Source organism: Trichomycterus rosablanca, chromosome 5, assembly GCF_030014385.1.
Source record: "Trichomycterus rosablanca isolate fTriRos1 chromosome 5, fTriRos1.hap1, whole genome shotgun sequence".
NCBI classification, from domain to species: Eukaryota; Metazoa; Chordata; class Actinopteri; order Siluriformes; family Trichomycteridae; genus Trichomycterus; species Trichomycterus rosablanca.
In genome coordinates, this window is record NC_085992.1 from 33,585,624 (window position 1) to 33,609,702 (window position 24,079).

The following is a 24,079-nucleotide window of genomic DNA, read 5'->3' on the forward strand; positions in this document are numbered from 1 at the left end:
CCCCCTGTCGGTAGAGTTGGGTTTACAGGAAGACGAAAGCGAATGCAGGCCGCCCAGTAAAAACCGTTTTGCTAGATCATTGCTCGAAGAGAGAGCAAGGGCATGGGAGTAATCATTTCAAGTCTTTAGTAGCTTGTGAACCGTCCAGAACCTACCTACATCTCATACCAGACCGACTGATTTGTGATCGCTGGATTAACGTTTACACCATTTTTTATTTTCACTACATAAGGATGGCGTTAATTTTGTTTTCGAAATCCCGGACTCCGCTCATGAAATCCTCCAGATCATTGAAGAGCGAATTCAGAAAAGGTAACGATTATAGATTTAGATGGTATTTAATCTGTATAATTGGCTTATCTATATGATCGCATTGTGTTGACAAATTGGCCTTGTTATCCACCAACAGTAAGAAAGCGTGCCTGGCTGTCAGTAAGCAAAGCTAGCCTGTCACTAGGCAGTGTATATTACGACTGGTCTGTACTGACAGTAGCAAAGTGCCAGTCTTGATTTTTGACTATTTGCTTGTAATGTAGAAAGTAGTGGTTATGATTATATTTGTAATGTAAATAGTTTCTGAGATTAAATGAAAACAAGGTAATGTACTGTAGATTATTTACATTAAATACTTAACTGATCTTGCTAAACAGGTCAGTATACACATCCCCAGATTGTAAATCTAAAGCTAATGTAAACTATGTTGTAAATATAGTATGTGGACAGTAACTGCTGTACCATACTAGGTCATTTGACACGTGAGGCGGCTGCTTCTTTGGTTTTCGATACTGGACTGTAGCTGTATTGTAGCTGGGTCGATTCCAGAAAGAATGCAGCTTTAACACTGAGCTAATAAACATAGCTGAAAACAAACATAGGCATGCTGTTGGTCCACACAACACAATCCGTTTTACACATGTAAGGAATAATCAACATTCATCTATGACCTTCCACATTCTGCTTCTCAAGCACAGGCCGCATCTTCAAGCGAGTGTAGAGTTAAACACCGGCGTCTTTTCACAAAGGCTTATTAAAGAAAATATAAAACACCAAAACCTCAATTCAGTCCTCATGTCATGCTCGATAGTTTTTGTTTAAACGTGCTTAAACGTGCTTTAAGGCTATCTGAGGACAAAGTTCCCCCTGCTCCTCCTGCAACACATAGCAACACGGCTAAACACCGGCTACACGCATTCATTTACTGCGGAAATGTCCCTCATATTTACTACCTTTATAACAAATTTAAAACTTTCTTAAAGCGTATAACCAAGCCAATCAGCTGAGTGTGCTTACAACTAATTTTAAAAGCAAAATAAATTAATAAATGTGATTTTCAATAGAAAGAACTACATTACCCATGATGCAATGCGAATAATGGCATAAATCTCCTTTCACCATATCCGTTCTCTGTAATTGTACGTTTTGTGTGGAAAGCTCTAAAATTTGTATGTTATAGTTTTGTGTTCACATAGCTATTTTATACGTACTTTTTAACATTGTAGTTTTGCGTTTATTTATCCAATTTATGGAAGTATTATAAAACTAGTGAGCAAAGGGAGTATGGTTATTAAGCTAGACACACTTGTCTTGCTCAGTAACGTGAAAATGTGAAGTATTTATTTATTAGGACTTTAACGTCATGTGTTACATGGGTCATTCTATAATTTGGGGTACATTTCACATCACCAAAAAAGTACAAAAACAATGTTCTCTCTCAATAAAACAATCAGTGGTTCAAGTTAATATATTCTTTAGTATAACATATCCACTATTTGCAAAGCTTAAACATTAATTTTTTTTATTTTTATTTTAAAGGGACAGTAGATGTAGACTACTAGGTAACTTAGTTGACAGGTAACATAGTTGACAATTTCCCATAGTTGACCCATAACTTCAGTGGTAGACCTTGCCTGGCTGACCACATGTAATTTCTTGAACAGAATAATGTCTAATTTGAACATACAGTAAAGCCCGAAATTATTCATACCCCTGGCAAATTTTGACTTAAAGTTACTTTTATTCAACCAGCAATTTTTTTTTTGGACCGGAAATGACACAGGCGTCTCCCAGAAGATAATAAGACGATGTACAAGAGGCATCATTATGGAAAAAAATATTTCTCAGCTTTTATTTACATTTGAACAAAAAGTGGCATGTCCAAAATTATTCATACCCTTCTCAATAATTAATAGAAAAGCCTTTATTGGCTATTACAGCAATCAAACGCTTCCTATAATTGCTGACCAGCTTTTTGCATGTCTCCACTGGTATTTTTGCCCATTCATCTTTAGCGATGAGCTCCAACTCTTTCAGGTTGGAGGGTCTCCTTGCCATCACCCTGATCTTTAGCTCCCTCCACAGATTCTCAATTGGATTCAAGTCAGGACTCTGGCTGGGCCACTGCAAAATGTTAATGTTTTTGTCCGCTAACCATTTCTTCACCACTTTTGCTGTGTGTTTTGGGTCGTTGTCGTGCTGAAATGTCCACTGGTGCCCAAGGCCAAGTTTCTCTGCAGACTGCCTGATGTTGTTGTTGAGAATCTTGATGTATTGATCTTTTTTCATGATGCCGTTTACTGTGATTAGGTTCCCTGGTCCATTGGCTGAAAAACACCCCCAAATCATTAGGTTCCCACCACCATGTTTGACAGTGGGGATGGTGTTCTTAGGGTTGAAGGCTTCTCCTTTTTTACGCCAAATGAAGGATACATCATTGTGGCCAAACAATTCAATTTTTGTTTCATCTGACCATAAAACAGAAGACCAGAAGTCTTCTTCTTTGTCCAGATGAGCATTTGCAAAGGCCAAGCGAGCTTTTGTGTGCCTTTTCTGGAGAAGTGGCGTCCTCCTTGGTCTGCGTCCGTGGAACCCAGCAGTGTGCAGTGTCCGTTGGACTGTCTGCCTTGAGACGTTGCCACCAGCAGAGCCCAGATTCACCAGGATGGCCTTGGTGGTGATCCTTGGATTCTTTTTCACCTCTCTCACTATCCTCCTGGCCAGCACAGGTGTCACTTTTGGCTTCCGACCACGTCCTCTGAGATTTTCCACAGTGCGGAATGTCTTGTATTTTTTAATAATACTTTGCACTGTAGCCACTGGAACTTGAAAACATTTAGATATGGCCTTATAGCCCTTTCCTGACTTGTGAGCTGCCACAATGCACAGCCGCAGGTCCTTAGTGAGCTCCTTTGTCTTAGCCATGACTGTCCACAAACCAACTGCAGAGAGTTGCTGTTTTTCACCTGTTGAGTTGATTAAAACAGCTGTTCCCAATGAATCAGGGTAATTAGGATGCTTTAGAACAGCTTGGACTATTTGGAATGGTATAGAACTTTGGATTTTCCCATAGACTGTGACAGTTTGCAAAGGGTATGAATAATTTTGGACATGCCACTTTTTGTTCAAATGTAAATAAAAGCTGGGAAATATTTTTTTCCATAATGATGCCTCTTGTACATCGTCTTATTATCTTCTGGAAGACACCTGTGTCATTTCTGGTCAAAAAAAAAATTGCTGGTTGAATAAAAGTAACTTCAAGTCAAAATTTGCCAGGGGTATGAATAATTTCGGGCTTCACTGTACGTTTAAATTAAAATTATAAAAAAAATTGTAACCATAAGAATGTATGTAACATAGTTGACGGTCAATTAATATACTCATTGACAATGTTCTATTATAGATAAAATATTTAAAAAAATAAGAGGACATTCACCACAGTTTGTTCAATATACCCTCCACAGAGAAAAATGATATCATGTAATGCTGCTCACATAGTTTTAGAACAAACCATTTTTGAGTTGCTGAGTGGAGTTCTGTTAGTAACATAGTTGACAGAACTTTTGCGGACATTAATAAATAAAGATATTTAAATTATTTAAAAGAGAAACTCAATTTAAAAAATATTATTTTTCTTTGGTATTTAAACTTTTAAAATAAATAAAAAAATAGATTTTGTTGCCCTTAATGATTTTATTCATTATTTTAAAACCAAGGCACCCTCAACTTAAAAAACAGACACAGCAAAAACTGTTCATTTAGGAACATCATGACAAATTTCAAGCTAAATGAAGCATAGGATGCACATAATGTTTTTGTGATATTACAACATGTTTTCCATTAATAGGTAAAATATGACATTTTTAAAGAAAATAGTTAGAATAAATATAATTATTATCATTGGACATGGAATGTACCCCAAATTATAGAATGACCCACATACTTTGGTTACATTCATGACAGAAATGGTAGTTATTCGTTACACAACATTCATTAGTCCACAAGTTTTAATGTCAAACACAGTAATGGACAATTTTGTATCTCCAATTTACCTCACTTGCATGTCTTTGGACTGTGGGAGGAAACCGGAGCTCCTGGAGGAAACCCACGCAGACACGGGGAGAACATGCAAACTCCACACAGAAAGGACCCGGACCTCCCCACCTGGGGATCAAACCCAGGGCCTTCTTGCTGTGAGGCGACAGTGCTACCCACCGAGCCACCGTGCCGCCCCAAAATGTGAACACTTATAACAAAAGGGTTGAAGCTGTGTAATATATGAGCAGCGTTGTCCAATAGCTAGAAAGAGGGATTTTAAATGAATAATATTAATGTTGGAAAATACAGCTTTAAGTCATCCACAGGGAAAAATGCTTTTTGCAGTAATGTGACCCATTACTCTCTACTGTTTTTAATTCCAGAGTATCCCTTTATTAGACTCACAATTTTAAAATGAATGTTATTTAGCAGGATGGCTAGGCCACGCAAGCACAATGGCCTCCTTTTTCAGAAACCAGTTGTAACATATTTTGGCTTTATTGTTTGAGGTTGTTATCTTGCTGACGTGTCCACTGTTAATTTAGATTTAGTTTCTCTGATCATTCTTACTGAATATGTTCTGGTACATCACTTTTGTGAAAAAGCAACCCCATATAATTACTCCTACCTCCATGCGTTACAGTGAGGAAGGTGTTCTTGGGATCATCCGTGCAACTCCTCTGTCTACAAACATGTCATGCTACATTATTGCCAAAGTTGTATTTTTTGTATTTGAGGCACAAAAATGTTAAGTAAAATAAAGGCACACGATAAACTCAATATCTCTGATCACAGTTTGGGGTACCTCTGATGTTATCGGAGTTAGTTAACACATAGATTAAATACTGGCCAGTGGCTTCTCTTCAGTTAAAGTGCTGTTTACTTTATATAGATTGTTATATCTGTTTTGCTTATCACTATAATCGCTTCCTTACCTCCATTAATTGGTCAGGGCTAGGGATGCTAATTGTTAGCCAATAACCACCAAATCTGTCAGTGTTTGGTCATTGTTTAATGCTGATGGTAAAGAGGGTCATTTAAAGTCATTTTCAGTAGTTAACTCTTTACTTGAATTGAGGAGTGCTGAAGATAACACACAAACCCACATTAAGCCATAAACTGGAAATGGTGTAGGTTCTGATTGCATGTTTGTGTGCAATGTTATTTTTCATTACTTCATTAGACATTAGATATTTACAGAGCAAATAAATTACAGATATAAAGTTAAAAATCAGTAATGCCATTTTGGGTTTCATAAGTGAAATTGTATACAAAGTATCTTCCTTATTGTTGTGTTTTAAGTACATACTGATCATAGCATGCTCTGACATGCTCTTGTGTCTTACATATTTACCAGTGAGTCTTTTTCAAGGAGCTATAATAAAAATATTTGTAGCTATAGCACCTTACAATAGGCTAGATGTTCTATGTGACGTAAACTATGCAAAACACAAAATAATTTAGGTATTCAAAGTGCTGCAGCTGAACATACTGAACTGAAGTAATGTCTGGCCTATATTTAGCAGACAGTCAGTCGGGGGGTAATCCCCAAGTGTTTATTCCCATAAAGACATTGAGTGCTCTTTAGCTTATGTTCAGATATTTAAATGCTGAATGTATGTAAAAGGACTGCATAATGCATACATCCATCTAACACTGAGAGGAACTCTGTCTTCCTTTTACCTCCTGAAAACATGTCTGCTTTAAACTGCCACTGTGTGTATGTGATTGGGTGAGTGTGTGGTGTCCTGTGATAGATTGAGATATTGATAGTGATAGTGTGATAGTCCTGTGATAGATAATGTATTGCTATCCTGCAGCCAGTGTTTCTGGATGGTGCACCCACTTCAACTTTAATCATTGTTTTTGTATTTTTACAGCACAAACCAAGCATAAACAGAGACACATTTACTTTTGATTAAAAAGACATGGAAATCTTACAGAGAGAATTTTACTTTTTTTTATTTTTTTTATTTCTGTCCGTCCATACATCATATTAGTGTAATTACAAATTTTTGTGTTGTAAAGGATCACTGCTCTTTCAGTAGTGAAGCTGTAGTTTATACATGGTGACTAAGGAAGTGTTTATACTTGTCAGCTTTGATTTAATTGAAATGAACCCTGATGTGATTACTCTGTACAATCAACCAGACAAAGAAACAATGTTTCTTTAATTGTATGTTTAATGTAACAATTGCATGGTTTCTTTTTAACACTGTTAATATATGTTAACATTGCTGTAATAAGACACACATTAGGAGTCTTTTAAGTAAAACGTATTGTTTACTTACATTTATTCAGAAAGTATTTGTACTGTGCGTATCATAATAAATTGGCCATGTCTTAGTTTATGATGAGAAACAGTTGCATATCCTTTGCTGACTAAAGATTGGCATGTGGCTGAATATGCTTTCCATAACATTAGTTGTATTATTTCTGTCCTATTAGCTGATGTGGTTAGCGTTAGTGGTAAGTCAGTACATAACCGTGGTCTTTATTTCAACATTACGATTTTTAAGAGCCCAATAATTTTCAGTAAACTAATGAATTATTTAGGTAAAATTCCTATTTATACGGCAGCGAATAAATACACTTATATTGTGTCAACCTTTTAATTAGCCTAGCTGCATGGTGACACAGCAGGTAAATTACTACAAAGCACCTTATGTGAGTGTCGTTGTCTTTGCCTCTCTAAATTTGTCAGTATAAGGATTAGCTGCTCTTAATTGCCTTTGGTATGAGTAAGTTAACTGGTTAAGTGATAAACAAGAAAAACAAAGTCAGGTAAATATCAACTTAATTTTTATTCATGCACCCAACCTAATGTGTTGTGTTTTTCAGCAAAGCTAAACGAAGGAGCATGTTTCAGCTGTACTGCACTTCAGCTGACTGCAAACAGGTAAACAGAACCAACTCATTAAATAAATTCATTAAATAGCTTAACCGTCATCCAAGAATTTAACTACACTATAGTTATTAAAGCCCTATTATAAGATGAAGGAACATGTTTTCTTTCACTTTCATTAAGCACATTTAAATCTTCATACTTGTTTCAGTTTGCGAGTGAAGGAGAGTAATTAAATCTCTAACTCCTGTCACTGAGAATACCTGATATGAGGTCTGCGGTTCAGATTGGCTTTGCCTGAGCAGGGATATTAATTAAGCCGTTTTAAATTAGTAAGAGATACCCTTGAATGGAAAATTTAATTCTATTTATTTATACACAGTAAACATTTGTATGTTATTTTGTAGTAGTGCCTTTTTAATAAAATAGTATTAAACAGACTTAAACTATTACCACAAATCCATGATACAAATTTAACCATGAATTTTGTGTTTTATCCCATGTAAGGCTATGTTAAATATATTTTTAACAAGATATTTCAGTAGGCTTTATTTCCTTTTATTTTGGTATATTTGTCCTGCTGCATTATTTGTTTTATCTTCTTTTTTAATCCTCGTGCAATCCTTAATCTACAATGCAGAATACTTTAAAACAAAATAGATACAAAGAGCAAGAAGCATGTAATTATAAAAAAAGCAGTAACTGAATGTTTGTTGTTGGAACGGAAAAGGAGCTGCTTAACATGGTGTCCTGGATCACCATACAAATGAGGTTTTAGCTCAAGATCTTTGTAAGCATAGAGACTGACAGATACATGTTCAGATACATTGTTAGCATAAAGACTGTCAGATACATGTGGTTTTAAATAAAAGGAGTAAATAAAACGTTAATATCAGAGGCTGTAAAAATTCAACATGTTTTCTGTAATTGGTTGCTTCATTTCTCAGTTAATGTTTGTCAAAACACATTTTTACAAACTTCTGCCAGAATATGTTTGGTATAAATTTGTACTTTTGATTTTTAACCCTTTTCATCCCTTTTTTTACAGTCCAGATGTTCTCAGAAACAGTCTGTTTGCTCCGACATCTTTTCTCAGCCATCTCCAGTCATATCCTGGCCATCCGTCCATGCGTCAGCGCTCCTTGGCCAATTCATCTCGTCTCAACTGTGCTGTTTTAAAACAAGACTTCATCACATCAGCTCATGCTCGCTCAGCCTCTTATTGGACAGTAGCCCAGTGGAACACACCAGTACGATGGATACACTCCTCAAGCTGTCTTTATGATGACTCAAAGGTGGAGCAATCGCTGCGATCACTGAAAGACCGGAACAAAAAACTGGAGGAGGGAGGGCCTGTCTACAGTCCCACAGTGGAGGTAGAGCCAGTCAGGAAAACGTTAGGCCAACGTGTAATTGACGAAGTTAAACACTACTATCATGGGTTTCGGCTACTGTGGATTGACACTGCCATTACTGGACGCATGCTGTGGAGAGTATTAAATGGACATATACTGTCACGAAGAGAGAGGAGACAGGTAAACACATACAAACACCAGATGCGATCATTGTTTGTTTCTGACTGTTTCAGTTCTGATACATTCCTCTACCACATGCAGTTTTACTTCTTAATGGGTTGAGAGGTAGTCATATTCCCACGTAATTATCAGATTGACTTTTACCTTAGGGTTACATTTTAGTATTACCTAAGTCAACATTTACTTAAAGATAAATATCTTAGCTAACATTAGCCATGCAGGTTAATAAGCCACATTAGTTTTTGCAGCATCTCTGGATATTTATGGTTACTTTGACATTGATAGTTTTCAGTAAAGATTAATAAAACATTAGTTTAATAGCACTCACAGACATAAGTGATGATTTATGGGTAAACTTTAATGTTAATTTACTACATATTGATAAACTGTTACTCACTATTCCCTATGCAGTTTTGGAGATCCATTTGAACTGAACGCCTTTATTCCCTAAGAATTGGATTCTCACTTAAAATGTTTGAATTCTCTGTGTAGACCACTTCACAGAGAACTACTGGGGTGAATGGAATGGACCTATACCATTTAGCTACAACCTGAAAACATTTAGCTACAACTTGAAAACATTTAGCTACAACTTGAATAACGATTGGTGTGTCATTGAAAAAAATTTGATGAAAATAAGATTTAAGTATTTTGTTTTAGTTTAAGTACTAATTATATTTTTGTAGAAAAGTGGTTATTTTCAGCACCTTTTCTTTAATATTGTTTTCTATTTTGGCTTTATATCTGTCTAAATCTACCAGAACCTACCAGGCCTCTTTTTCGTTTTTAATTCCTTTTTTCTCTTCTCCCCTCATTTACAAAACTAATATACATCTCAATAGGAAAAAGGACAAAGCTTCTTTTCATTCTCACTGGCTTTGTTCCTATAGGAGCCATGACCTACAAGTGAAGAAAGTGCAGGTCATTCTTAATGCTAAACTTCTGTCACATGCTCATAGGGCAGTTCACATTTCATAGTGTTTTATTCCAAGTTGGAGTTGGTCAGTGCTGATTGAATGTCATTGACTTTTACATTTGTAATGAGTGCAGAAACATTAAAAACATTATCAAATCTAAAGGGAGAAAGAAGAAGGGGGAAGGAATGTGTGGGATGGTCAGTAAAGCTTTTATATTTAATGCTTATAATGTACAGGCGAAATTTTGTAAATTGTGCTCTCTGACTTCTTAATAGTAAAAATACCCAAAGAAACCCCGCTACCAAACTGGGATATTCTACTAGAAACATCAGAAATGTGCCCACAATATAACATTACATCAGCATGGTTGCTCACACTGTCAACAGTAGTAAACTAACACTTCTTTACTTTTAAATGCTTTACAGCAGTCAATATTCAGAGACTGAAGTTGCTAACATCTATAAATCTGTTTCTAAGCTTTGGGTGTTTGGACAGATCAAACAACAATAAAAAAACGTAATACATTTTGGGGTAACAGGGGCAGCATTACAACACTGTGAACAAAGTCCATTTAATAATCCTGCCATGCGTCATTTATTTGAGTGACACTTGGACCAAAATAACGCTAATGGTGATAATTAAAATGTAAAACATCATAAAGTAAAACAGTGGGGCAGTGGTAGCCTAGTGGATAGAACTTTGGGCTGTCAATACGAAGATTGTCTGTTCTAATCCAGGCTCTGCTATGCAGCCACTGTTGGGCTCTTGAGCATGAGTTCTTAACCCTGTCCGATCCAGGGGCGCCGTGCAATGGCTGACCCTGCGCTCTGACCCCAGCTTCCAAACAAGCTGTCACATACGAAAAAGAATTTCATTGCACTGTACACGTGCATATGTACATATGACAAATAAAGGCGTTATTTACATTACTGATAGTGTAATGTAAATTTTTATGTGGTCTCACAATATGTATTCCAGTCTTGTTTTTTTGTACAGCACTGGGGCTGACTAGGACAAAGCGATGAAACTCAAAAAGAAATAATCATGCCTATATCTTCATTCCATTTTATTCATCATTGTTGTTTTTTTACAGTATTATTCACCAATAGTTTATTGTTGTTGAAAAAACAACCTGTGGAGATGTTATGTCTGCACAAGACAGATGTCAACTCTCTACCTTCTTTTTCTTCTTCTATATTCCATCTTTTTAAAGTACCTTGTGCTTATGTATTTTGTTTAGTTCTTGAGGACATGCGCAGACTTATTTCGACTCCTGCCTTTTCTGGTTTTCATCATTGTTCCGTTCATGGAGTTCCTTCTTCCTGTTGCTCTGAAGCTTTTCCCCAACATGTTGCCGTCCACTTTTGAAACGCAGTCCAAGAAGGTACAGTGAACATACCACTTTGTTTGTGCAATCAAAGTATATGTGTATGTGTTCTTTGTACACATTACAAATACCTGACATTTAAACTGGTGTGTACACTTTTTTAGATCCACAAGTGTTAAGTAGGTTCCACATTTATATTTGTAATGTTTTTTTTTAATTTATGATACATTGTTATATATTATTTTAAAAGTATTTTGGTTTAACTGTTTGACTTGACTCTCTTTTGCAAATTGTAATTGACAAGCATTTGGCAAAACAGGCGATGATGTGATATCCACATCTCCATTCTCAATTTAAATATCAACTTAGCTATTGTACACTAATTTAATCTGAATATTTTAACCATCAGTGTTTATTGAACAGTTGTTTTATTGGTTATTAGGCAGTAAGTCAGTTAATCATTACTAATTCTATTTATTGATAAACCCTGTATGTAACCCTGTATGCTCTGTTTTATATGTTCTAGACTTCTGATTATTTAAAAAAAGATTCCTAATAAAATTAGGAAGTTTTATAATTAGTTTTTTAAGCTAAGTCTTACTAACAGTATTGTGCATGCTGCAGGAAGAGCGGTTGAAAAAGGAGCTACGAGTGAAGCTGGAGATGGCAAAGTTCCTCCAGGATACCGTGGAAGAGATTGCACTGAGGAACAAAGCAGACAAGGGAAACGTCACTGAGGAATTCTCTTCTTTCTTTCAAAAGGTAAAATGCTGAACAGTATTTAACACTGGAAATTACTTCTAAACTATTTGTGTCCATTTAATAGATATTTCTTAACAATAAGAAAGCCTGGCCAAACAAAATCTATTATTTTTAAAAACATTTCTACAAAATCCCCTCCCCAAACCAGTGGTGGCTGCTGGTCTTTCAAAGAGGGGAAGCCCATTGTCGGCTTACATCATAAAATTTGTCAATTTATTTATACATAAATTCTGCCCTCCGTTCCTTTTCAAGAAAATGGCCTGTGATCCTATCGTACCAAGTAGGCATCTTTGCCAGGGACTTGACCAGTGTCCTGAAACAAATACTATGAGTGTGTTTTATTTACACAATGAACAATGGAAATGGTCAAGTAATTTCACCAAGCAAATACCAAGAAATGGGTTGCAGTTTGTCTTTCGACTTCACTCGCAAAATCCGCGATGGGACTGAAGCTCCCAGTGATTAAGTGACGTGTAGATCTCAAAATAGCTGTCAATCAAAACGGGATTCAGCCTTTCGACTGATCCTCCCATCATCTTGCAGAAGCTCCGCGTCCAGACCCACCCACAGCTCCATTCACCCCCAGAGACGCTCAGCGTCCTGGGGCGGGACAAAATCGTGGAATTTATCCAATGACCGGCGAGTTTCAAGGGAATGAAAAAAACAGTTCCATGCAGTACCGTTGAAGTGAATAGACGCTCAGCTTCTACGGGCAAATGCATTGACGCTACGGGAAAGTATGAGAAGTTAACAAAATCGAGTCAGTCGATTTGTGATAAGTAGCTGATTCTGAACGAACTCGTCTTCGAGATGAACTTGTTCTAACGCATTTGTAGTCAATGAAATGTTAACACAACTGTACATATTTGACCATTTAATTTTTGACATTTTAGGGGAAGCTGAGCATCCCTTGCAGTCTTAGAGAAATCGCCACTGCCCCAAACCATCAAAATGTTTGTTATACAGAAGCAGTGTTAAGCTCTTACATGTCCCACTCATATTAGTCTTTAAAAGCTCTACATTGACCCCTTATGTTCATCCTTTGTATATACACTTAACGAAATGATTCACTTTCTAGTCAAATAAGTTGCACTTGTATGGGAGTCTTTATTTATTTATGCCTCTCTTTTTCCTCTTTCCTGCCCACCCTGTCAGATTCGCGATTCAGGTGAGAGGCCTAGCAATGAAGAGATCATACGATTCTCTAAGTTGTTTGAGGATGAGCTGACCCTAGACAACCTGACACGGCCACAGCTGGTGGCTCTCTGCAAACTGGTGGAGCTGCAGTCTATCGGCACCAACAACTTTCTGCGCTTTCAGCTAATCTTGAAGCTTCGTGCCATCCGTGCCGATGACAAGGTTACATTACATTCTGAATTACTAACTTGATTAATGCCTGAATAGTAGTGAGTTTGTAGTTAAGTAAAATAGGACCTAAAAACAATGGTAAACTATGGTTCTGTTTGTCTGTGGTTCTATCTGCCACTATTCTTTACAACCAAATGCAGCAAAAAGAATTCTTCTGTGTCAATACATAGTCAAAATAAAAAGACTGTTGAGTTTAAAGTCTGTACGCCATGACACTGTCTCACAACAGAGCAGTTCTGCGTTCCTGCATATTAACTATGGCTGTCACAATATTTTAACTGTACCCTTTGTAGCTGTATGTAGCCTTTTTAACAGTTACACTTTTCTGTGGCTGAATCTTAAATTGTCTTCTTATGGGCATACATGTTACATAAGGTGTAACATAATACTATGGTAAAACTTATGTTGTGAGCACATTAGTGATTAAGCTTAATTTTATGGTCACTTATGCTCGGCCCACGCTACACAATACTTTTGTTTATGTTGAGACAGATTTGTCTTTTCTCAGATTTGTTATTTTCTCAGATTTCTCACATTTTTTAGGCCTGAACTTGTTATAAATTATATATGGCAGTCCGCAAGACAGTGTTACAACTGAAAAAAATGTATTTAATGAGAGCGGAGCTTAATTGCTGTTTAAACAATATCTCAAATCCATCTTATCGTTAAAAACAATAGTTCCATACAAGACTGACAATCTCTGTTATAATAGTGCTTTAAAGTGCTTATGGAATTACTTTAAGGGATATTCATACAGATGCATGTAACCCATATATGCATGTAACCATATATGGACATTAAATGTTTAAATTCTTGCTGAGTCTCGTTTCTGAGTCTTGCAGACCTTGTCTTTAAATTTATGGTTTTAACAACTTTTTCAAAAGATTAGTTGTTGCAAAATGCACAAACTAATAAAACAGCAAGTGGTGTCTGGCTGGTGGATCCCATACTTATTTATATCTGAAGTTAAAACTGTTCACAGCCAATTTTGCTAGATCTGATGTTGTGAGAGTTTTAAGCTTTTTGGATGAAGAGAACGAACTGTAAAGCAAAATAAAATCACTTGTGTTAGACGTTTTATCAGGACTTTGAGTAAAAGATTAGCACTCTTATGTGTTGGAGTACTGTTAATGTTAAAATTACTTTAAAAGCACATTTAAAATATGCATTAACTGAGTGTGATTTTGTGTAAACAGCTGATAGCAGAGGAGGGAGTGGAGAGCTTGAATGTAAATGAGCTGCAAGCAGCCTGCAGGGTTCGAGGCATGAGAGCTCTGGGTGTGACGGAGGAGAGGCTGAGAGAACAGCTGAAACAGGTAACACACCACAATAATTTGTGAGGAATTACTAAGATGGTAGCGTAGACTATATCAGTTGTATAACTGGGTACATCTTTGTGTGTTTGGCAGTGGCTGGAGTTGCATTTGAATCAACACATCCCTACATCTCTGCTGCTGCTTTCGAGGGCAATGTTCCTACCTGACACCCTGTCTCCTGAAGACCAGCTGAAAACCACACTTCAAACCCTGCCTGAGATAGTGGTATGTGCAAGACACATGCTCATGTCTGACGGGGGACGTACATGATCAGGGACACTTACAAACTTCAAAGTCCACGGTGTCACTTTTCACATTGTGTAACTTTTTGTTACATTGTGTAAGTACAGGATAAAGTATTACCCAGTCAGTACCTAGTTAATGATTATTTACAGCTAATAAATTGACCACAAAATAACTTTTACTGTCAGGAATCCAAATTAATCATCCATCTCAAAAATAGAAAAAATATGTATGGCTCTCAAAAGACTTGCCAGAGATATTTATACAAATGTGTGTCTGCAGATAGATGTTATGGTCTAAAATCTTGGCATGATGATGGCTATTGGGCGGCGTAACAGTAAATTACGCTAGCCCACAACAGCGATGCTATCGGCTGGTCAGGCGTCTACATCACTGGCTATGTTTGGGTCAACACGGGCTCCGCGATGGATTGGTATCCTGTCCGGAGTGTGTTGCTGCATTGCGCCCTGTGTTTTTTTGGGTATCCCACAACAAGCATGACCAGGATAAAGCAGTAATAAAACATGAAAATTAAATTAAATTAATTTTAGCGTGATATTTGTTTCTAGGCTGATCTTTCTTGATGTTTGTCACAATATTAAATGTACAATATACTTTAACCAGGAGGTAAACTTTTGCTCACTAACTTAGTTTGCTAACAACCAATTTTAACAGGCCGATAAGGGAGGCAGATCAATTCTGTAAAGTTTTTTATTTCTAAAGCTGACTAAACACAGCAAGTTACGGTGGCACGTGGTGCAGGTGCGACCTGACCATGTCAATGTTGGTGTGGGAACTTGTAACTCATTGCTAGCCTGTGATTGACTGACACTCAGTATCCTTGTCTGATCACTCTCACTTATATAAATCACACAGCAAGTTTGGGTTGAGGATGCGAACATTACACACAAATATGTGTGGCTGCATATTTTCATACTTACTATCTGAAGTTTTACTTAAAACAACTGATCAGTTTTTCAAAGGCCAAGACAAACTCAGTAAACAAATGGAATTAGATGATATGCTGGTATGAAAATCTGCAGCCACGTTGTCCTTGTAAATATGATTAAACACCCCTGAATCAAATTAAATATGAAATAAGCTTACAATAACTATAGAAAAAATCAGTTACAGTTGGGGGTGGCATGGTGGCTCGGTGGGTAGCACTGTCGCCTCACAGCAAGAAGGTCCTGGGTTTGATCCCCAGGTGGAGTGGTCCCAGTTCTTTCTGTGTGGAGTTTGCATGTTCTCCCCGTGTCTGCGTGGGTTTATACAAAATTGTCCATGACTGTGTTTGACATTAAAAACTCGTGAACTGATTAATCTTGTGTAACCAATAACTACATGTCCTGTCATAAATGTAACCAAAGTGTGTAAAACATTACATAAAAATTATAATAAAATAAAAATAAATAAGCACTGTACAATTCAATCTTTTTTTTTATTGCTCAGCTCTGTTTGTGTGTCTTCGCAGGCTAAAGAGGCACAGGTGAAAGTGGCTGAGCTGGACTTTTCTAAAGTGGATAATAAAACTAAGCTTGAGACCATGCTGCAGGAGGAGGCAGCTATTCGCCAGGAGAACAGAGAGAGGGAGCTGGAGAGGCTGGCTGACACTGCAGAGAAAATAAAAGAACAGGTCTGTAAACGCATTAATTGCTCATGTTCATAGCGGGCTGTTCTAGCAATCTTTCTTTTACATTTTTTTATTTCTCTACAATTTGGTGAGCCTTCTAGCACCTTTAGCTAGAATGGCAGAACACAATTCTCACTGGTGCTCACTTTTTCTATTCTTTTATTGACTTTGAGACAACACAAGGAAATCTGTAATTTCGTAGCATTGGATTTATTCCACACAGTAACATAAAGACAAAAATAAGTGGCTAGTCATGCAACGTAATGTTATAGTAAAGCAAAAGACATTAAAACGTTGTTTGTGAGTAAGAGCACTTATTCTAGCTTGTGTTTGCAGAAGCCTGAGTTGTTAGATGTAGAGGGTGATGGACGACTACATGCTGATCCTCTAACGTCCAGTATAGATACATCAATCCAGTCTGAAACATTACGAGACACTGCACCAGTCCTGGAGGGTATTAAGGTAAGACTAACATGCATATAAACAAATACACTTTTTCTGATTTTATTAATTGCACAGTATTTTGTCTTGCCTTGTAATGTAATCTGTTCAGTAACGTTTTATTTGAAGCTGACTTCAGTGGGCATGTTGGTGAAGGTAACAGATGTGATAAGAAGGTGTTGGATAGATATGGTGTTAAGGACAGGAATAAAGAAGGGCAGAACACAGTAGATTTTGTCTGTAGTGAACACACATTTAAAGAAGGCAGAGTAACACAGGGTGACACATAACATGTATTTTGCGGCTAATGAAGAATTTGAGACAGAGAAGGCTGGATGACATAGAGATAGTGATCCAGGGAATGCCTTGGATTAGAAAGGAAGAAGTGAGGGCGGCCATGAAGTGAATGAAGAGTGGAAAGGCAGTTGGCCCAGAGGACATTCCAGTGGAGGCACGGAAATGTTTCGGAGAGATGGCAGTAGAGTTTTTAACTAGAATGTTTTACAAAATCTTAAAATGTAAGAGGATGTCTGAAGAGTGGAGAAGAAGCACAGTGGTTTAGATTTTTAAGAATAAGGGTGATATGCAGAGCTGCACCAACTACATAGGCATACATTTGATCAGCCACAGCATAAAGATCAGTATGCAGTATGGTTTCATGCCAGCAAAGTGCACCACAGATGCAATGTTTGATTTTATAAATGTTGATGGAGAAGTAAAGGCCAAAAGTGGTATTGTATAAGGAAATCAGGAGAGCTAGAGAAGTATGTGAGGGTAGTGCAAGATATGTATGAAGACAGTGAGACAGCTGTGACACATGACCGACAGGTTTAAAGTGAAAGTTGGGCTGTATGGATGATCAGCTCTGAGTCCTTTCTTGTTTGCAATGGTCATGGACAGGCTGACGGGGATTAGACAGGAGTCTCCATGGTCCGTGATGTTCGTGAATAACATTATGATTTGGAGTGAGAGTAGACAACAGGTTGAGAAGGTATGCATTGGAGAAAAGGAGAATCAAAGTTAGCAAGAGTAACATTAAGTACATGAGTGAGAATGAGAACACAGGCAGTGGAAATTTGAAGTTGCAAGAAGTTAAGGTAATGAAAGTGGACAAGTTTAAATACTTGTGGTCAAATGTACAAAGAATTGGAGAGTGTAGTATAGAGGTGAAGAAAAGTGTGCAGGCAGGAGAGTAGCAGGAGTAATTTGCGATAAAAGGGTATCTGCCAGAGTGAAAAGGAAAGTTTACAAGACAGTACTGAAGGCTGCTATGCTGTATGGCCTGGAGGCAGGGACATTAAAACAAAGACAGGAGAGGGAGATGGAAGTGGCAGAGATGAGGATGTTGCAATTCTCTTTTGGAGTGACAGGGATGGACAGGATTAAGAACAAGTTAATTAGAGGGACAATGCAGGTAGGATATTTTAAAGACAAAGTTAGGGAAGAGAGATTGAGATGGTTTGGACATGTGCAGAGGAGGGATAAGGGTTATTTTGGGAAAGGGGTGCTGGGGAAGAAGCTGGCAGGCAGGAGAAGGAGAGGAAAGCCAAAAGGTTGGGGTGAAAGAAGAGGATGCTCAGGACAGGGCAAGATTGAGCCACTGTGATGACACATAATGGGCACAGCTGAAAGATAAAGAAGAAGCTTTAAAAAAAGTTAAAAATGCTAAATGTTGCTTGTTTTTAAAATAGAATGCCATGTTCAGGAATAAATAAAACCTTTGAGTTCTTCGACTGAACTTGCTTGACGTGACCATGTAGCAACTAGTACCAACATGGATTGGGTTTCAATACATGAGCATAAACACGCAGTTTATATTCTTTGTTTATATCAACACTAAATGTTTGCTTTTCTTCCTCTTAGATACACCCATATGTTAGGGTTTCACTAAAAGTAAAAAGGCCATGTAGAAAGCATTAGAGATCATATTTTGTTTAATTTGAAGTTTGACTGATGACCAGTGGCTGCTTATTTAATGTAATTTATTCAGCCTTACAAAATTAGTAAGACAAACATCAGAAAATATTGTGACTGTAAAGCTGCTCCCCATTATTAAAACGATTCAAGGCAATTAATTCCAGCCAGACAAGACCAGAATCTTTATCTCTTTATATGAAAGACTGATAACTGCAAAACTTTAGGATAAACAGTTGCTTTAATGACATCATAAAATCAGTATTAAAATCTGCTAAAAACTGTATCAATAGTTCTGTGTCAAAACACGCCCTGTCCGACTCGTGTGCCGTAGCCAACTACTTCTTTACACCTGCTATTTCCCGTAGTCCCTGTTTTTGTTATTATAATCTTAGCACCTTAGAAATAATTCACTTTATATAATCCCTATAGAATGTGTTTTTCACTCTTTGCACAGGCATGTGGTATTCAAATTTAACATACAGGTTTTTACCCATCAGGGAGAGGAAATCACGAAAGAGGAGATTGACATGCTAAGTGACGCCTGCACCAAACTAAAGGAGCAGAAGAAACTGTTGACAAAAGAGAAAGAGGAGCTGGAGGAGCTAAAGGATGATGTGCAGGAGTATGTTGAGGTGAGAGAGATGAATGAATGAGTGCTGAATTTAGTGTGCAGCTAATGCAACAGACCATAGTATGCAAAAGATGGTCTGTGCATTTTTGCATATGTGCACAGACTGAGGTGTAAATGGTCTGTGGGGGTCTGACTGAGAGGAGCCAGACCGGACATTTGCTTTAATTGCATTGTCACAGCAATTCTGTTCCATTGTTTTCTCTAGATTTTTTACTTTACTATTTTACTATTTTTACTGTTTAGTTGTCATATACTATATAGTGAGACTTAGTAAATAAGTAAATGGCAAAGCACAAAGAATTTGAATTAAACAATACCAGAATGACACTTTTGTGTGTACTATTTGTGACTTACAACCAAGACAGACTGGACTGCAGCTGAAATTTAAGGGCATTGGGTCAAGGGACTAAATATAGCAGCTTGGCAGTGGATAAATTTAGACTTTTAATCTTCTAATAAGTAACCTAGTACATGAACTGCTGGGCCACTAATGGGCCTTAGTGAGTGGCCATTATTGGCATGTCCACTTAATCTTAAAAGACAGCACGCTGTGCTGATATGAATGATGGTGAGTGTGGGAATATCCTAAAAAATCTAAGTTTTGTAGACAAGGCAGCACTTAACTGGTATACACTGTGCTTGTGTATGAATTCATAACAAATAAAAATGATTCAGAAAATGATTGTGTGTAAGTGAAAAACTTTTTTGTCACACTAAGCTCATGCATTTGCTGGAATGGCAAAATGTACGTCGCATTCTCACTTTTTTAAATCAAAACTGCACAAATTTGTGGAATAAAATTGTATTGCCCTGTAACTGAAAAACATACTACAGCATCTTGACCTCTGACATGTTTAAATTATTTTTAAAAAAGTGCGCTACGATTTTATTGACAATTCTGGTTTAAGACAAGTAATGTTACTGCTCGGGTGGTGCAGCAGTAAAGTGCACAAGTCTGCTACTGCTCACCAGGGTTCGAATATCAGCTGTGTTATTGGCTGGTTGGGCATGATTGGCTATGCCTTATTGTTTAAGAACTGTATGTTCTTATTCATTACTTTTGTATTAAAAAGTCACAGTTTTGCATAGGTCCAGTTAGCATTTCACTTTGAGCATATTTGCATCTTTGTGCACGCCAGCTCTCAGTCAATGTCCCTCTGAGGGCAAGGGTAGCTTATTGGTTAAGGTACTAGACTAGCAATCAGAAAGTTGCCAGTCAAGCCCCACTAACGTCAAGTTGGCACAGTTGGGTCCCTAAACAGGGCCCTTAACCCTTAATTGCTCAATTTTTACTCGGTTATAACTGTAAGTCGTTATGAATAAAAGCGTTATGTAAAATTAAGGCAGTTAAGCGCTGCTGCTAATTTGATTCTTAGGCATGCAATTGATTTCTTAAACGGTAGGGGGCACTCATGCTCTTTTTTGCACTACTGATCAGTCTTTACCATGAAAAAAGCTGGGAATGACTGGCTAAATATGTTAAAGGCTATTCTGTATGATATCTTCTTAAAAAAACAACAACATACAACTGCAGGATTTACCTCTGATAAGCATGTGCAGCCATTGTTTGTTAAGACTAGTAAGTTTTTTGTTCACGATTAGGAAAATTTGCAATGTTGGGTAGATGGTTTTATAGAAGAATTGTGTTTAATAAGCTGCCTTTGTGATAATGTTATTTCCTTGAACTCATTCCTGTTCTGTTCCTGTGTATGTATCAGGACCTAGAAGAGATAAAGAAGGAGCTATCTAAAACTGGTCAGGAGAAAGCTGTGGAAGAGTCCAAGGCGAGTAAGCACCTGGCCCGTCGGGTAAACCGCATGATCGGTCGCATCGATAAGATCATCAATGAGTTAGAGAAAGACAAACAGGCACTGGATGGACAAATGGACAGCGGAACAACTCCACCTGTTGGGTAAGACTGAATGGCTTTTGTTCCTTATGTCTGGTTTTATTTTCATTGTGTTTTATGGGTCATTAAATACAGCATATGGAATTTGCAAGATTCCACAGAGCACTTTTGATTTTGGAAGACAAATTCTGGAAACTATGCACAGACTATACTGTACATGTAGGTCTGTTTATGACTAAAATACATTACTTCTCAGCAGTGTTTTTAAATTTTTTTATTGAATGGCCAATGGCCAATCCTGCAAGCTACACACATGCAAACTAACTGTTGCTTTTTATAAAAAAAAAAAAGCAAATATTTAAATAAAAAATTATTATTGACTCCTAGTGAATATGGTGTATTGAATAGTTTGTGTCGCATTTGTATTCAGTAATTATACAGGAAAACATTTTATTTAATGCAAGTCAATTGTGGGCACAGCAGAACGCATGTAGTCCTAATAAAACTGACCGATGTGGAACACATTAGAGGAACATTTTAGTAAGTTTTCTTGCCCTGTGACGTCAAGCTAATCGGGCGTGGTGTTTCATAAAAAAGATGTTTGTTTGCACATGTGCTCTTTTGTATAACTGCTGTGCAATAACTGTTTTTAATGCTGATGTTTAGTACAATGGGGTTGGGAGGATGATGCCATACGGACCAAAATGTAAAAGAGGCCCCTAGTTAAATTAATAGTTCCTTTTTGTTATTTTTTGTAGATTGTTCTTTGAGAAACTTAGTGACATGCAAAGGTAAGAAAGTGGACGTCTTGAGATTTATGAAGCCTCCTGTCTCTCAATTTCTGAATAATCTTCTGGGTTGCTTTCTAAACTTAGTGTAGTCTTAGTTCATCTGCCTGTCACACTGCCTGTCTGGGTGCTATTAATTCATTTAATTCTGCATGATTTGTGAATTAAAACTGATGGTTATCCTACTACTGTTTCTTAATATCTGACAAACAGGAACATTGTAATACAGAGGACGAATAGTTAATGCCAGCTAAAATGTCCAAATATGAATGTTTTTTTGACCTCCACTGTAGAACAATAAGTACATTTGTTGACTGAATCTTCCTCATAGGTGTTGCAATATAAGAAATGAATGCACACCAAGGCCAGGATGTAGGTAAAATGAACAAAGCATAGTTCTGCTAAATCAACTATTAAATTAAAAATGTTTAAAATATTTAAAGAAAGTGGCACCACAATGTTTTTTTTTTTTTGCTTTTATGCTCAGCTCTACTTAAATCACAAGTGAATGAACAGAGAACTAAGAAATTGTCATCGACATCTGGAATTAAGAAACACTATTTAATTAACATTAAACTGTTAAACAGTATGTCATGCTCATACTATAAAAAGTAAATAAACATAAAACCATTAAACATATCATTAACAACCTAATGTTTAGTTATAATCAAACATTTAATTTATAATGTCACAGTTTGTCTTGCATACTGGCTACATACTCAGTGATATCCGATTGGTTCATTAATCAGCTTCTCCTTACACCACCTTACTTTTTGTATTATCAACAACATTTTACTTTGTGCTGTATGTTTCTGTCTTGTAGGGAGAACCTTATTAGCATCAATGAGCTCATCACTGTCATGCGACAAATCCAGAGCATTCCAGAACACAAGCTGCTTAGCCTTGCTGACGCACTGGATGAGAACAAGGACGGCAAGATAGACATTGATGATGTTATCAAGGTAACAGCAGAAAACTTTAGCCATTTACACTGGACAAGATGGTATGGCACAGTGCACAGTTAAAATAGTATCCCAGGTTTATACTCAAGTACCTGTGTTACTTGCCAATTTCTTTTTAACTGATAACCGACCGTCACAAGCTTATAGAGTTATATCCAAATATAAAATACATCATTGAGTTTCATATCAACAAGTCACTCATGCTTTATTGATTAAATAAACAGCATAATGTAGTGAATGTGGCAGTAATGTAGAACAGTAAGATGAACAAACACAGTAAACAGTCATATTAAGCAGTTCATTGCAAATGCTAATTAAACATGGTAATCATAGTATATAATGATTCAGTTGATATATAAAGGTTTTGGGACATGCCTCACATAATTTTTGTAAAACTATAGTAATGTACTCCTGGCTGGGAATAGTGTAGTGTAGTCAATTTGTCTTCAGGGGGATCCCTGATTTAATGACAACCGCCTTAGTTAAACACTGATGTGAAAACACTGCCATCTAGTGGCGGGATGCTGGACTCAGTCTCTTTGTGGTCACAAAATCGACATGTATTGTGGGAGATGTAGTTTGTGTACGATTTTACAATGTATTTTAATACAATCACACGCAAGCTCTTGCGGGCCACTTAAAATGACATTGCGGGCCTTGAGTTCGACACACGTGATCTAGACACTGAATCTGACAAGCCATGTTTTTGTTTGTGTGTGTGCATGTGCATGCATTGTAGGTGGTGGAGCTGATCGATAAGGAAGACGTAGACATCTCTACTGCACAGGTGGCAGAGATCATGGTGATGCTACAGAAGGAGGAGAAGCTGGTTGAGAAAGAGAAGGCAAAGGAGAAGGCTGAAAAAGAGCAGGCAGCTAAAGTTCAGAACTAAACCCCTGCATGGCAAATTACCTGTGGAAAGCCCACTGGAACCACTGGTGCTGGAAACTCTGGTTTCATACTGGTGAACTACAGAAATTAAATGACTAAATTTAAATTATTTATTAGATACTTAGCTTTTATTTCACCCTGACCATCAGCTGGCAGTGATGTCATTTTATGACTTTTTTTTTGCTTTGCACATCATCCTCATCATCATTCCACTGCCATTTGTGTCGTTTTATTTTAATGAAACCAGGTTATTTTTTTGTTTATGGCTGCAATTACTAACATGAGTTGCTGAGTGTAGACTAACCAATGACCAAAGATGTTAAATTACAAAGGAACGTGAACT

At 37.2% G+C, this 24,079-nt stretch overlaps 1 protein-coding gene across 1 annotated transcript; it reads left to right on the forward strand.

Annotated features, from left to right (window-relative positions):
* On the forward strand, positions 1–23,845 carry letm1 (leucine zipper-EF-hand containing transmembrane protein 1). The gene is made up of 14 exons (XM_062996053.1): positions 1–312; positions 7,153–7,210; positions 8,205–8,691; positions 10,849–10,992; positions 11,560–11,697; positions 12,853–13,056; positions 14,262–14,381; positions 14,475–14,606; positions 16,099–16,260; positions 16,594–16,719; positions 19,113–19,247; positions 20,965–21,158; positions 22,707–22,845; positions 23,585–23,845. The coding sequence occupies exons 1-14, from the start codon at positions 234–236 to the stop codon at positions 23,735–23,737; spliced, it is 2,271 nt and encodes a 756-aa protein (XP_062852123.1). The 5' UTR covers positions 1–233; the 3' UTR covers positions 23,738–23,845.
* The last annotated feature ends 234 nt before the right edge of the window (positions 23,846–24,079 follow it).

Bases quoted from the DNA above. Each gene is read 5' to 3' on its own strand.
- letm1 (XM_062996053.1), top strand. From the start codon at position 234: ATGGCGTTAATTTTGTTTTCGAAATCCCGGACTCCGCTCATGAAATCC. The intron at 16,720-19,112 runs GTAAGACTAACA...TTTACCCATCAG, and splicing joins CAGTCCTGGAGGGTATTAAG to GGAGAGGAAATCACGAAAGA. The intron at 22,846-23,584 runs GTAACAGCAGAA...CATGCATTGTAG, and splicing joins ACATTGATGATGTTATCAAG to GTGGTGGAGCTGATCGATAA.